Source organism: Toxotes jaculatrix, chromosome 3 (assembly GCF_017976425.1).
Source record: "Toxotes jaculatrix isolate fToxJac2 chromosome 3, fToxJac2.pri, whole genome shotgun sequence".
NCBI lineage: Eukaryota > Metazoa > Chordata > Actinopteri > Toxotidae > Toxotes > Toxotes jaculatrix.
In genome coordinates, this window is record NC_054396.1 from 26,705,706 (window position 1) to 26,719,869 (window position 14,164).

Here is a 14,164-nt window from a genome sequence, read left to right on the forward strand (position 1 = left end):
AAGACTTTGGGGTTACCATGGCAACCAGAATGCGCAACATGTCTGTCAGCTGATGAGGCAGTCACGTCAATGGTCATATACACGTGAAACAAGTTCGACGTTTTAGGCATAAGCATGTTTTTAATACTCTCCCCCAGCCTCATATTTGTAAATGCGATGGGAAAAACATTTCTCAGTATTACTGGTATTTTAGAGCTGTAACTAAAGATTATTTTCATTATCAATTAATCTGCAGATTATTTTCTTGATTAATCCAGCAATTCTTTTGTCCATAAAATGTTCAAAGACAATGCTGATGTACAGAAACTGCAGAGAGGTCGGTGTGACTGTGTGCGGAAATAAGTTATTGGGGGGCTATTTTCCAACATGCAGATAGTCATTCCTTTCTTTTTCAAAAAGCCAATTACGTCCTGCCATTGCTTCACTCTATGAATACATTTCATTTATGTGATAATGTCATCTGATTTCTTCTATTAAAACTCTGCATTCATAAAGTCACCTCATGTTCCTCAGGGCTGCACTGATGAAATATGAACAGTCTACAGTAAGAATTCTTACCAGGCAATTTCAGCTAATTAAATTTCTTCTTTTCTTTTTTTTTTTTTTTGACACGATACGTTGTATTAATTAGTGAAGCTGGTAACTAACCACTATTTGCTAGAAGCCCTGTGTTATAACCAGCATGGAGCACTGGTTGTCATTAATATGAATGTGTGAGTGTCTTCTTTTGGACCATGTTGGGATCCTGTAGGATTTTCCATCTTATCGGGACCAAAAAGCCAGGCTTAAACCCAAAAGTAGCCAGCCAACTTACAAATCCTTCTTCATGGGACCGGTCCAGGGGTAAATAATCTACACTGACCCATTCATACCAAAGGCACATACAAGATTTTCCTAGGCCCTTGCTTTCGAGAGAATGGAGGAGGGAGAAGCAGAAGCGCTCCAGATGTTGGTTGGTTGCCTGGAAAAGGCCAAATTATCAAATTACAGACTAACAGCTAAATTATACTTCAGTGAGCAGACAGAAGTTTGTCACATTTGTTATTTATAGTCTGGCGGCAGTAGACGCTGATTTCATAGCGACAGACACCAAGCCTGGCTGAGGTTTGTTTACATTCCGAAAAAGAGAATGCGGCAGCACAGGAGGAAAAGCTGGAGAGTTTGGAGGAGGTCATTTTTTTCTTACACTTTGTTAAGATGATAAAGGGATCTGGAGAGAACAAAATTTACCTTAGATTCAGTATTGGCACCAATACCGACTTTACGAAAACACTTACATTCTTTATAATAACACTGTCATTATAAAAACGTAACAGTGAATGTTTCTTAGATTTTCAAGTACAACACATAAAATTTGGACAAGCCTAAAAACAGTGTGTCCCATTCAGTCTCACACTGTGAGGTCCACAGATTTAAAACTGAAAAGGGAGAACGAGTAAATGTGATGTTAAAGCAAAGACATTTGTAGATAATGTCATTTTAACCAACATCTTAGGTGATTATCCCTCAAATTTCTTTATCAAAGAGTTGTGACATATGACATATCTGCAAAACGTTCTAAACAATTCATAAACAATCACCACAACAGTCCCACCAGCCCAGCTTATGTTCCATATTCCTGTCAGGTATATCGTTCTCCCCAACATCTAATGACAGCTCTGACACATGGTTATGATGATGTCAGTAACTCTCCACATACAAAGAAGATGTCAAAACTGTCAATTTTGAATCATTTATATCTCAAAATATGTCAGACTACTTTTTGCTTAAGTAGGAACAAGGCTTTCACACACAAATTCCAGAGATGTTGACACTGACATGGGATAACAAACTCTAGTTACGTCCTTGTTTGACACGCTTACAACAGACCCCTGTTACAGGTTGACTTTAAGTTTATTAAAGGCATTCATTTCAGGTTTTATGCATTTTTTTTAGTTACAAAATGAAGCTATTTCAATGTACGCAGAGTTTTGGTTCACTTCTAAAGCTGGGACTTTATCTTCCAATTCAGAAATGACATCTCCTTGCTAATAAAATTAAGTGAAATGTATGAGCTTGTCATTGTGCATGATAATGAAATTAGAAAAATGAAATTATAAAAGTAATACTGTGTACTCCAAATACAACTGATGATAAAGCTATTTAAACTTTATCCATGTCGTGTAAATCTAACAGAGACATGCTGTTCCCAGAAAGATGGTTTAGATTGGGAAACAGAGCCACAACTGGCAAACTGGTAAAGTACTGCACAAATGACAGAATAATTTTACATGCAGATGGATAGAAGAACTGTGTGAAATATAAAAACAAATGCTGTGACATTATTTACTGTAAAGACACAAACTACATTCTATAGTAATTGTTTGTGATTACAATTACAAACCTGGACACGTGCCCTTGACATTGATTGATGGTGAGAGAAACCAGACATTCATAGGAGAAGTGACCTTTTCTTTTTTCTACTCAAATCTTAACAACACTGTTACACAGTCATCGTCAGTCACAAGTGAACTCAGCTAAGTGATGTGAATTCAGGAGAAGGAGATCGTTTTCAGCAGGAAATTCAGCACTGCATAGAGGCCAAAACCCCATCACATCCTCTGTAAAACCACCAGTCACTCCCACTGTGACTGATATCAATCTGTAAAGCCAGAGAGCCTCGCTGAAGAATGGCAGTGTGTTTATTTACTAGTATTATGGCCATTGTGGGGGAGCATGATAAGACAGTCCTGCATCACTAATATGACAACAAATAAACATGAGTAGCAGCGTGGTCATCATCACACCCAGTGCAGCTGAAGCTACCTTTTACACCTGGTCAAAGCAAGCAAATTATATTTACACCAAGCTAGCTTCAAGCTAATAAAACTTTTAGGGACTTACCTCATAATACTGAAAAAGATCCCAGCCCATGTTCCAGTGTTAACCTGTTAGGCAGTGCTACTGTTAAGTAGCGGCAGTGTTATTATGTGACTAGCTGCCATGTAACACGTTTAGAGACTCTTAGGTACCATGTTAGTTAGCGTTAGCTGTCAGACTGGCCAGCTTCTTGACCTTAGCCTGACAACACGCTAGCGGGCTAAGTCTGCTAGACTCTTAAATCATCTTAGAATTAAAATAAAACTTCCCATCGTTTCATGTCATCTCGCTTTAAAACCCCCCTCCCTCTTCTTTTACTGCAGCTCTGTGCCCCGTACACTGGTGGAAAACACTGGCGTTAGTTCGACTCTATCCGCCGTTAAAGTAGCCGTGCATGCTAACGCGAGCTAACTGGCTAACATCACGGTTTGACGTTACGCAGTGTCTCCGGTTAGAGGCACCGAGCTGTCACAGTAACAACATACCGTCAGGATCACCAGGGTGGACACTGAGCTGGCTTCGCGGAGGTCACGGTGGATGTGCTTCAGAAGCCGGAGAGGTTCATGGATGTCGGTCCCCGGTGTCCAAACTCATTAAAGGAAGAAAAAAAACATCCCGGTGGCTAACGTCATTACAGTGGAGCTAACGCAACCTGTTTTGCTTTTACGCTTAATTTACAGGACTGCGACCCTCTGGTGCCACCTAGCGTCTATAGCTGGGCTCACCTTCTTCATCCACCTCCTCCTCCGCCTGCTGGGGGAGCTTGTTGTCCAGGTTTCACGCTTCGATGCGGGACTCACTCATCAGTGAGGGAATAGAGATGGATGGCATGAAGCTGTAAATATTAATCCAACTAATTTCAAAGAAGATAAATGCTTGGACTGATTACTGTGCTTTCTTATAAGCAGAACTCAGCCTTTACTTTGATTCTTCTTTAAAAGGGACCGGATATCTTAAATACTTTTGAGAGGCAATTCAATAAAATGACACTAAAATGTCTGACAACAAAACTTAATTTAAACCAATTTAAATATTATATCAACTGATGTTGAGGCCGTTTACCACACTGCACTTGGTCATTAATACGTGAATGTGGAGTATGAAGGAAAAGATCCTGCATTTAAAATTAATAGAGGTGCTAAAGAGGAGGTATGAAAGAAATAGAAATGGATAGAAACCTCGTACACAGTACAGGAGTACTTTGAGGAAATTTAAATGTCAGTGAGGCTAAATAAACTCTAAACACAGTAATAAAATTTGAGGAGCTTCTACTTTAACAAAGACATTCCCGGTGATCGTTTAGTAAACAACCGTAAGTAGAGGCGGTGGCCAGTAACGTAGGTAATCGATGTATTTTGTTTAACTGGCATATTTTGACTCAATAGTCGAGTCGTTTTTAAATAAATTCCCAGCCACACGAATACAACATCGTCTAACGTAAACTTTGAAATGAATACATATGATTGGCTGTTAATTTTGCAGTGAAGAAAGAATCAGCCAATCGGTGAAGCCGATCTTGGTCGTTGTCAGCAACCAACGTACACAGTTAAACATCCAGGAACTGGCATGTCTCTGGCAGTGCGGTCAGTCCGGAATTGGACAAAGCCGCTCGTATTAAATAATATACTTTTTTTAACCAACCGTCTGTTTTTGTTTATATGAGGTTGTCGGTAAATCTTCCGCCGTCTCGGTGAAAATATTTTCTGTCATCATGAATCTCGGGTGAGTCTGTTTTTTTTTTCTTCTTTTTTTTCAAATTGACAGTAGCAGGCTAAGCTAACACTTTGACCGAATACGTCGCAGTGAAATACACGGGGATTAATTTACAGTTTACAGCCAAGCGGTGAACAAACAACAAAGGCTTTTTGTAAAACACACAACATGACTGGACGTAAATAAACAGAGCATTTAATAAAAAACAACTATAAAGGAGTCGTCGTTTTTACTGTTCGTTGTAAAACTAGAGACTAGAGATATAAGCAAAACAATAGCACAAATAGAAAAGGCATCTACAGACTTTAATATTGCTTGGCGTTAAGAGAGAAAGGTTTCATCGAGGTGCTGAAGTCAAAAGTAAAATACAAACACAGACGCCTTCAGTGACTTATAGATATGTCACTAATGAGTTACAGGTGCAAACTTGAGTTTCTGTTCACTTTATTAAAACGTAGTTTACACCAGGCAAAGCCAGCTCGTATGACACGTACCAAGCCACAAAGCGGAGAGAAGAATATAAATCTGTAACGTTAGTTATTACCTGTGTTCACCGTTGTTCGAGTTGCGATGTAATGCAATGCGATGTGATGTCATTACCTGGTAACACGACACAGTATTTACTGCTCTGTTTCACTGTCACAAACACAAAGACTACAAACTCGATTAAAGCAACCAGGACTGTGATGATTTAGACAAACGGCAGGCAAGTGCATTTCTTTGCACCAAAATGACTGAGAACCACAAAAATTGAGCAGCACTGCAAAGTTTGTAGGGCCCTGAGGAAGCCTGTACTTAAAAGTTTGTTTTGTTGTGCACTTTTTAAGTTAGCATTATAGCTGAACTGTTGCTGGTGGCAGTTCCCTGTATTTCAAACAATCTCAAAGCCTCTTCATGGCTCTCCAGCTATAATGTAGAGCTAAAAGACTGTGCCAGAAATAACATTCAAACAGAGTACAATGAACGTTGTTTACTTTCTGCTTTTATGTCACTGTGTTTCTGTTGTTTGCCAAGATATTTCTTCTTTTTCTGAACAGAGATGGCCTGCTGTTTGAACTTGAAAATGGGAAACCCAGGCTGATTTTACTCAGTCATGGTGAGACATTTCAACTTTTATAACCTTTTGTTTTCCAGGCAACAGTTGTTGACTTATTTATTTTGACTTTAGTGTTTTAAGTCAAACTGTATTTCAGTTACACATAATGATACTTTATCTTGAAATTGAATATACTTAGTTGTGCTAATTGTTTCAAACACATTACTTTTATATTTATATATTGTAAACATAACTTTCACCTATGTAGAACTATTTGTTTTTCACTCTGTTTTTTAACTTTCTTTCTGTTTATTAACTTAATTCAGCTCATTTTGATAACACCTCTTACGTCTACAGTGGTCATTACAAAGTCTCTAGTCTTTCAAATTGTTCGTATGGACATTTGCATTTAAGTTCTTAGCACTGTCTATTCTAGACCTACAGTGGTATTACTTAATATGAACCCATTTGTGTTGAGGTTTGTCATTCAAGGCTGCTCACTGCAAATCTTTTCTTCCACTGCAGGCGTTGAAAAGAATCCAGCAAAGGTAGGAATCGTCCTTAAAGCCTGGTCATTACACTTCTACTTTTGTTATTAATAAAAATGTCTTTTTTTTTTACATCGCTGTTTAAAACTGCTGAAATAACTGTAACAGGCTTTTACGAAGCCCGAGACCAAATACCTGTCCGCATACTTTTGGCCATGTTACAGTGAACATACAGCACAGATTTATGCTAGCCATGCATGCTGGTAGGGATAAAAATAAACTATCCTGGTGTTTTCTGTGATTGTTTTGTTTGATCTGATTCAGTTTAATCTAAACCCAGCAGCTGTCCTTCAGGCCCAGAGCGGCTAACATCCTGAGCTCCAGACAGCCCGCCTGTGTGGAGGAGGTGCAGGGAGAGGAGCGTCCCGCCCGACAGCAGGCACTGAGACACAGAGAGGCCAGGAGCAAGGCAGGGGGAGCGGCCACCTCCTTCAACTCCAACGCCGCCACTACCACTGGAGGGAGGAGCACCACTTTGATATCATCCAAGACAAATGAGCATCAGAATGGAGGCGGCACCAAAGCTGTGACTAAGGTAAGTCTCATTCTGCCTCCCATCTCTTTGCTTTACTCTTGACCTGTCATCCTCATTCATCTGCCCTGACTGTGTGTGTGTTTGCGCTAAAGGTGAAATCAGACAGACACAAACACAGCTCCACTGTTGGATCGGTGAGAGCCAATGGGAAAACAGGGCAGCCTCAGAACAGTGGGACTGGTGGAAAGGTGGGGTTAAAGGACACACTGGCCAGTGGGGACGCTGGACTGAAGGACAGCATGGTAGTTCTGACCAGAGAGCAGCTACAGCAGATCCTCAACACCGTCCAGGCCTCTAGCAATGGCCAACAACCGCGTAAGGACCACAGGACTCAGGGCCCTGATTGATTTCTTACTTGTACCGGTTCATTTCAGACACTAGACTTTGCAGTCCAGCTGTACTTGTCAATATTTTCTACATCATCATGTCTTTTTTCTCAGGCTCACAATTTGACACCTCCATGAATGAAGGAGGAGAGAGAGAGATGGAGGAAGACAAAGGAGGAGGAGGGGAAGAAATAAAGAAAGGAGAAGGTGATGGAGGAGTAACTAATACAACTGAAGCCTCTCAGGATAAAGACAACAGGTGAGGAGCAACAAAACAACAAAATTTAAACATTCATTTACTTGAATCCAGTTGAAGTTATGTTTCCAAGATATACTCTGACAGTTCACTGGTCAGGAGATAAAAGTTTTACCCATTTGGTTCTACAGTTCAAGACTCAATATCAGCAATATTATGTTCCCATAGTGTGTTATAAGCTTTGGTTGTAGAAATCATCTAATCTAATCAATAATCTAATCTAAGAAATCATTCTAATTGTTGTCTGTACATTCAGGTTGTCTGGATGTTTGTTCAGCTGGCTGGAGGAGCGACAGTCTGACAGCAGATCGGCCATCGATGCCAAGAAGGCTCAGTGGAGGAGAGAACTCGGTACACACACACACAAGCTTTTTAAAACTTGAATTATCCATATTCACATTGGTTATAGTCACAAATCAATCAACTCTGCAGCTATTTGAAGCACTTTAGCTCCTTTTTAGCTCCTAGTTTTGGTTTTATGGCATATTTACTCTATAGTTCAGAAATGCTCACACACACGATGGACTCACTGCTATTATTTGTGACATATTCCTACATTATTAATAAAAATGTAAGATACATTTGATGATTAAAAAAAATTAAGTTTTGTTGCAGTGTTTTATCACAGTCATTCTGACAAATGAAACACGTTTTTTCTTATGCGTCTGTTTGTCAGACGAACAGGTGGCACTGAAGCAGCAGCAGCGTTCAGCCCCTGGCAGACTCCAGGTACGACACATACTTCTTTAATAATAGTCAGTAGTGGAAAGTAATTAGTTCATTTAGTCAAGCATTGTAATTAACTACAGTTCTGAGGTTCTTGCACTTTACTTGAGTATTTCCATTTTATGCAAAATTCTACTTCTAAAATGTTGTACTGTTTATCTAACTCATTATACTCGACAGTATAAAGAAACATTCAAAATTAGCTCCACCCAGACCAACTACAACTTTGGAATACTGCTGACATGTTAATGCATTTATAATGATCCGTTCTGCATAACGAGCACTTTCACTTGTCACACTAGTCAATTTTGTTGACAGAGCTCAGACACATTTCTTCTCATAGAATAATTCTGTGTGTGTGTTTCAGGCTGAAGAGGACACAGAGAGCGTGTTATCAGTGCAGAGCTGCGTCAGCCACAGAGAGCAGCCTGCAGCCATCAGATCCAGCCTCAAACTCGGGGTAAATCTGACCTTTTAGTAAAAGCCTTTGTCTCATGGAGCGAGCAGGATATATAAAATAAAAAAAAATGTTATTAGAAATCATGAATTCATTGTGTGAGCTGTGTTGTCTCTGTAGGAGGTCACACCAATGGAGGAAGTGCTGAGTGTTGAGAAGCGAGAGGAGCAGAGGAGGCGTTGGCTGGAGGAGCTGGACCGACAGAGGGAGGAGACGACTGAACGCAGGAGACGAGAGAAACTGCTACAGAGCCAGGTACAGTGGAGACAGAGTAGAAACCAGAGCCAGGTACAGTGGAGACAGAGTAGAAACCAGAGCCAGGTACAGTGGAGACAGAGTAGAAACCAGAGCCAGGTACAGTGGAGACAGAGTAGAAACCAGAGCCAGGTACAGTGGAGACAGAGTAGAAACCAGGCAGGGGAGATTTTGCGAGTCATCACTGATGCTTCATGTTGAGGTTCATCTGTGTGTCGTGTCCGTGTTGAACCCATGCTGATCTGGTTTCTCTGTTCTGGGCCGTCTGTGTGTTTTAATGTTTTGGCGTCTCTGCAGACAGAAGACCACGAGCTCTGGGCCACACACTTTGACTCGCTGCAGAGGAGGCCTCCTACTCACATTGCAGCTCCATCAGCTCTACCTCCAGCCCCACCAAGTCGATCTGAGCGAGGGGAGTGGGAGCCCTCATCCAGCCTGTCCCTAGTCTGGGACGCCACCAGCAGCTGTGGAGCAGAAAGTGTGGGAGGGGCCAGCGTGGATACGACCGGCGGATACCCGTGCAGAGCCAGGTAGGAGGGAGGGGGAAGAGGGCAGGGGGGTGGTGCTGTTTCTCAGGCTCTGGCATTCCCGTTCTTAATCCTGCAATCAAAGCTCTGATTGGTTCAGCTGCTCTTCCATCCAGGTCGTCAACACATCACCCCACAGATGTGGCCAAAGGATCAGAGGTCTGGAACCAGGCTAGCTCCAGATGTTTATGAGTAAATGTCTTTTCTTTGTTTTGTCCAGCTATCTGAGGACCATGACAGCCCTGCTGGACCCTGCCCAGATAGAGGAGAGAGAGAGGAGGAGGCTCAAACAGCTGGAGCAGCAGGTAGGAGGAGGATGAGGAGGTGGAAGAGGAGGACAGGCATGAGTGAGGAGGAGACTTTTATCACTTAGCTTTTGTAAATATTTTAGTCTCCTGTATCATCCCCCAGCAAGCGATTGAAGCCCAGGTGGAGGAGCGCCGGCGGCAGAGGGAGCGAGAGGAGGCGAGGAGGAGGGAGGAGGAGGAAGAGGAGGAGAGGAGGGTGGCGCTGGAGAGGGAGATGCTGCAGAGACAGTACGAGCTGGACACTCTGAGGGAGAGGCAGAAGGTCAGAGAGCAACACACACACACAAAATACCTGCTGAATTTTGCTGTAGCTGCAGTGTGTTTGACTGTGCGTGTGTGTGTGTGTGTTTTTCAGGCAGAGCAGCCAAAGAAAAACCATGATGATGAAAGATTGAAGGAGACGCTGGAGCCTGTCGGTGAGAACTCCTGCAACATTACTGCAATATATGCAAACATTTTCTGTATGCTTGCACACTTGGCCAACATAAACGGGTTCTGATTCAGACGTGCCAGTGTGTATTATTATTACTTTTGAAAAATTACCACTCCTCCTCTGTGTGTGTGTGTGTGTGTGTGTTCAGCAGTTACCACAGAAGCTGAGCGTTTGGAGGAGGACGTCAACAGTTCAGTCTCCCCATACAAAGACACTGGTGTACAGACGGGTGACTGAACTATTACTACTACATACTACTATTATATCACTCATGTAGATGACAGACTGAGGTGCTGAAGGTTTGTTTTCTCCTCTTCGTTTCCTGTATAGAAGCAGCTCCTTCTCTCCCTGAAGCCTCTGCACAGAACCAGCCACCTCCTCCTCTGTCTGCAGCTCCTCCAAACAGCAGGAACCGAGCAGCGAGAACAGGCAAGGAGAACATCTGTCTGCCAGGAGGAAGAGGAGGTGGAAGAGGAGTAGGAGGTGGAGGAGGAGACCCATATGAAGCTTTTGCCCGGACAGAGAGGAGCAGGAGAGACAAGAGGAGGCCTGAGTGGAACACACAGAGGTAGAGACACAAATGTCAAGATTTGCTGCTTCTCTTTACCTTCTAGGTTTTAGACATTTGATCAAACAAAACAAGACATTTGAAGGTGTCGGCCTGAATTCTGAGAAGTTGCGATTGACATTTTTTCCACTATATTTTTGACATTTAATACACGAAACAGTTCTTTGATTAATTGAAAAAATAATCTGTATCATTATATAATCTGTATATTATGATAATGATAATTATCAGCTCTACATGTCATATTTACAAGATCACTGTAAAGATAACTGTAGCTACACCTGAATACAACAGATATGTACTGAATGTGATCCACTGAACTTTGGGTTCAAATCTAGCTCCTTATTCCAATTTAAAGAGCCAAATTTATAAATCATGATTTTCTCCGTATCGCTCCTCCAGGCCCAGCCGTCAGTTCGTTCCAGCCTCGGAGCGATACCCAGCCGCTCTGCAGAGGAACAGACAGGAGAGTCGGCTGAAGAGGCAGGCCGAGCTCCTCGCCCTGCAGGAGAGGACCTGTCTGTCCAGGACTGGCCCTCCTCCTCCTTCTCAGCAGTCAACCAGTCCTAACAGAAAGGTAGGAGGATTTCTGATGTTGTTTGCATAGTAGTCGTTTTTCTCTGCTGGGTGGAGACCATTTCTGTTCCTGCAGCTGTGGTTGGATGTGTGTTAATGACTGTTACTGTTTCAGGTGGAGACTGTGTCCAAAGGACAGAGCATGTCTACAGTCATCAACAGTGAAAGGTGAGCAGCTCTAAACTCCTAACCCCCACAAAAAAACACTTTAAAAGTAAACCATAAACATCTGACAGATGCCTCCTCCAGGGGGCGCTCTCCTCCCATCCCAGCTGTCAGGCACAGAGTGCAGTGTCAGCAGGCCTCCACATCTCTACCTCCTCTGGCCCTGGAGTTCATTCCTTACGTCCGAACTGATGAAGTCTTCAACCTGGACCCGCTGGAGCCAGCTGATACCCCCCCACCTGATGCACACACAGGTTACACACACATACACAAAAATATAATAATTTGAAAATAAAGCTTGTCAGCAACTCTTACTTGTGATTATCTTCCCACTGAGGTGCTTTTTCTTAAATTTAAGTAAACAATCTTCAGTTACTGTGAAACTGTAAGAGTTTCACAGTAAGAGAAACTCTTACTGTGAAACACTTTGCATCATCTGCTGTATGTAAATAAACTCAACTCACTTCTTCCTCATCAGAAGCCCCTCCTCAGAGGTCAGCGTCTCCTCCTGCTCCCTCACATCGAGACCCCCTCCTCCACCCTGAGCTGCTCCGTAAAACACACACACACCGTCAGCAGGAGATCCTGAGAGGCCTGGCTCAGCTACGGCAGGTAACACACACACTGGTATTACTATAGCTGTAACGACAGTCATTGATACTCGTTAGCCCCTAACCCAACCTTAACTATCACAACTGAATACCTAAACACAAACCTAATGCTGACCTGTATCCTAAAACCATCCTGTGAAAATATGAGGACCGGGCAGAAATGTCTTCACAATGATGGTTTTAAACTGAAATATGTCCACACAACCATAGAAAGACATATATATGTAAACACACACACAGTCTAAAGTTCCACAATCAACCCAGGTTACATTCACGTCTGTACTAAACTGAACTTCAGAACCTGACCAGTACTAAGAGCGGTATTTTACAAATAAGAGAAATACTTACCATAAACGTAACTGCTAATGTCATAGTACAAACCTGTGTAACTTGGTGTTTACTTAATCTGTTCGGGTTAAATTCCTAATTTACTCTGATACTGAAAAAAATCACTGTTTCATAAATTGTTAACAATTAACTGACTAACATGATTAAGGAAATTCTTCAGGATTAAATTCTATATGTGTGTGTATTACACAGGGTTTATTACAGAAGCAGAGGGAGTTGGAAACAGACCTGAACCCTCTACTGAAGCGACATGACAACGAGCTTGGGACGCCATCTGCAACGCACCGCATGTGACCTCTGACCTCTGACACAGCTGGGTGCTTTGTATGTGCGCTGACGGTGATCGGTGACACCACAGTGTTTGAATCAGAGTCCGTAAAGAGCATTTAACAGAAAACCTTCACTCTGCGTTTTCTGAAGTTCACTGGATTTAATCCAGTCGTCCAGCAGCTTTGGGAACTGGACGTCGGATGTGCCACAACGTGGAGCTGTTTACTTCATCTGAGCTGAAAAATCAATAAACAGGCTGCAGCAGATTTTTGGGAGTTTTCAAAGCAAAACTGATGTAACTGTGTCAATGAATTTAACTTTCACGACGTGAAAGAAATCAGGACTGGATGAGCAACATTTTACGTGAAGATTGTATTTTATAAGTTTTGTTTCTATGCACTTTCCATGAGAATGACAGTGTACCAGACAGGTATTGAGTTTTAGCTTTTCTTTTCCTGGGCTGTGTTTGCAGCAGAGGAGGCACCACACTCCTCCTCTCCTTCCTGCAGCGAAACGGAGTCGACTTATTTTTTTTGTTGTTTCTTTAGCTTCCTGCTGGACGAGGAGCTTAATGTTTCAGTTTATGCTTCTGTGTTGTGTAGTTTTTATTCAGGTTTTATTGTTAGTGTTTTTTATTTATTGTAAATGTAATAAATTACATAAAGTGTGATAATTCGTTTTAATTGGACAAATCTTGTTTGAATTTATCAAACTATTGTGAAAATATTAATGATAAATCTAACTGAGGAAACAATCCTAGTCTCATAAGATTTAATCCCTCGGGCTGTTCGTCAAGCAATCGACTCACAATTCTTTGTGAGTTCTAAAGGTCAAATGGGGACGTGGTGAATGATAAAATACTGAGGACATGATTTATGTAGAACTGAGTCAGAGAAAAGATTCCATGAGGATTTGGAAACTAGTTAAATGATAATTCTGGTTTAAAACAACTTTGGTCTAATTTTCATAGTTTTGCCCATTTAAATTAATAATATTACCTAACATCATACTCACCAAGCAGAGATCTGGGAACACGGTGAATTCAAGAAGAAGATGTCTGACGAGTTGACCTGTGACGTCAGTTGGAATAAATCACTGGAGCTGAAACAATAAGTCGATTAACTGATCAGAAAACAAAATGAGTCGGCAGCTATTTTTAGAATTGCTTAAGTCATTTTTTAAGCAAAAAAAATGCCAATAATAAACAAGTTCTGACTCCTGAAATGTTTGCATTTTTTGCAACATTAAATAAATCTTTGGGGTACTTTTCATTATTTTCTGACAATTTATTAAGCAAACAATTGATTAACTAATTGAGAAGATAAAAAAGTAATAAAAAACCAGTTAGTTGCATAAGCATGCACTTATCATACTGTATGTGACAGTAGGTTATTAAAGATATCGACTGACCTGGTTTTTCACTGATGGGGTTTTTCTTAGCGGTGGGTTCCTGTGGAGGTACTACAAAGTCCTGCTAGCACCAGACAACAGTAAAACCTGATCTAGGTCTGCAAAAAACCTGCAACCTGGGAGGAGATCTGTTTTCAAGCATGAGAATGAGCCAAACATAAAACCAAAGCTACACAGGAGTGGTTTCAAAATAACAACGTTAAAGTCCTGGAGAGTCCAGGTCTCCATCACAGGAGG

The 14,164-nt window shown here is 41.6% G+C and overlaps 2 protein-coding genes across 7 annotated transcripts in view; one reads left to right on the forward strand and one right to left on the reverse strand.

The window, feature by feature from the left end:
- Positions 1 to 3,515, reverse strand: part of ip6k1 (inositol hexakisphosphate kinase 1) — a 28,872-nt gene extending 25,357 nt beyond the window's left edge. For 3 of the 4 annotated variants that reach the window (XR_005893826.1, XM_041033164.1, XM_041033162.1), the window contains exon 1: positions 3,345 to 3,515. The gene's annotated coding sequence lies outside the window, so the exon portion shown is untranslated. Of the gene's footprint in view, positions 1 to 2,883; positions 3,310 to 3,344 lie in introns of those variants that run through there. The other variant, XM_041033163.1, reaches the window with a different exon arrangement.
- Positions 3,516 to 4,423: 908 nt separating this feature from the next.
- ccdc66 (coiled-coil domain containing 66) lies at positions 4,424 to 13,187 on the forward strand. Of its 3 annotated transcripts, none has more exons than XM_041033157.1 (21): positions 4,424 to 4,581; positions 5,610 to 5,668; positions 6,134 to 6,156; positions 6,437 to 6,691; positions 6,784 to 7,006; positions 7,132 to 7,276; positions 7,530 to 7,624; positions 7,950 to 8,002; positions 8,367 to 8,459; positions 8,577 to 8,711; positions 9,009 to 9,241; positions 9,459 to 9,543; positions 9,650 to 9,808; positions 9,902 to 9,962; positions 10,128 to 10,208; positions 10,310 to 10,547; positions 10,950 to 11,124; positions 11,239 to 11,291; positions 11,373 to 11,542; positions 11,767 to 11,900; positions 12,440 to 13,187. In XM_041033157.1, exons 1-21 carry the CDS (start codon positions 4,571 to 4,573, stop codon positions 12,539 to 12,541), a joined length of 2,583 nt encoding a protein of 860 aa, XP_040889091.1. In that variant the 5' UTR covers positions 4,424 to 4,570; the 3' UTR covers positions 12,542 to 13,187. The 3 variants fall into 3 exon arrangements, with proteins under 3 accessions (XP_040889091.1, XP_040889093.1, XP_040889092.1); XM_041033159.1 differs by having other exon boundaries at positions 10,131 to 10,208; XM_041033158.1 differs by having other exon boundaries at positions 6,440 to 6,691.
- The last annotated feature ends 977 nt before the right edge of the window (positions 13,188 to 14,164 follow it).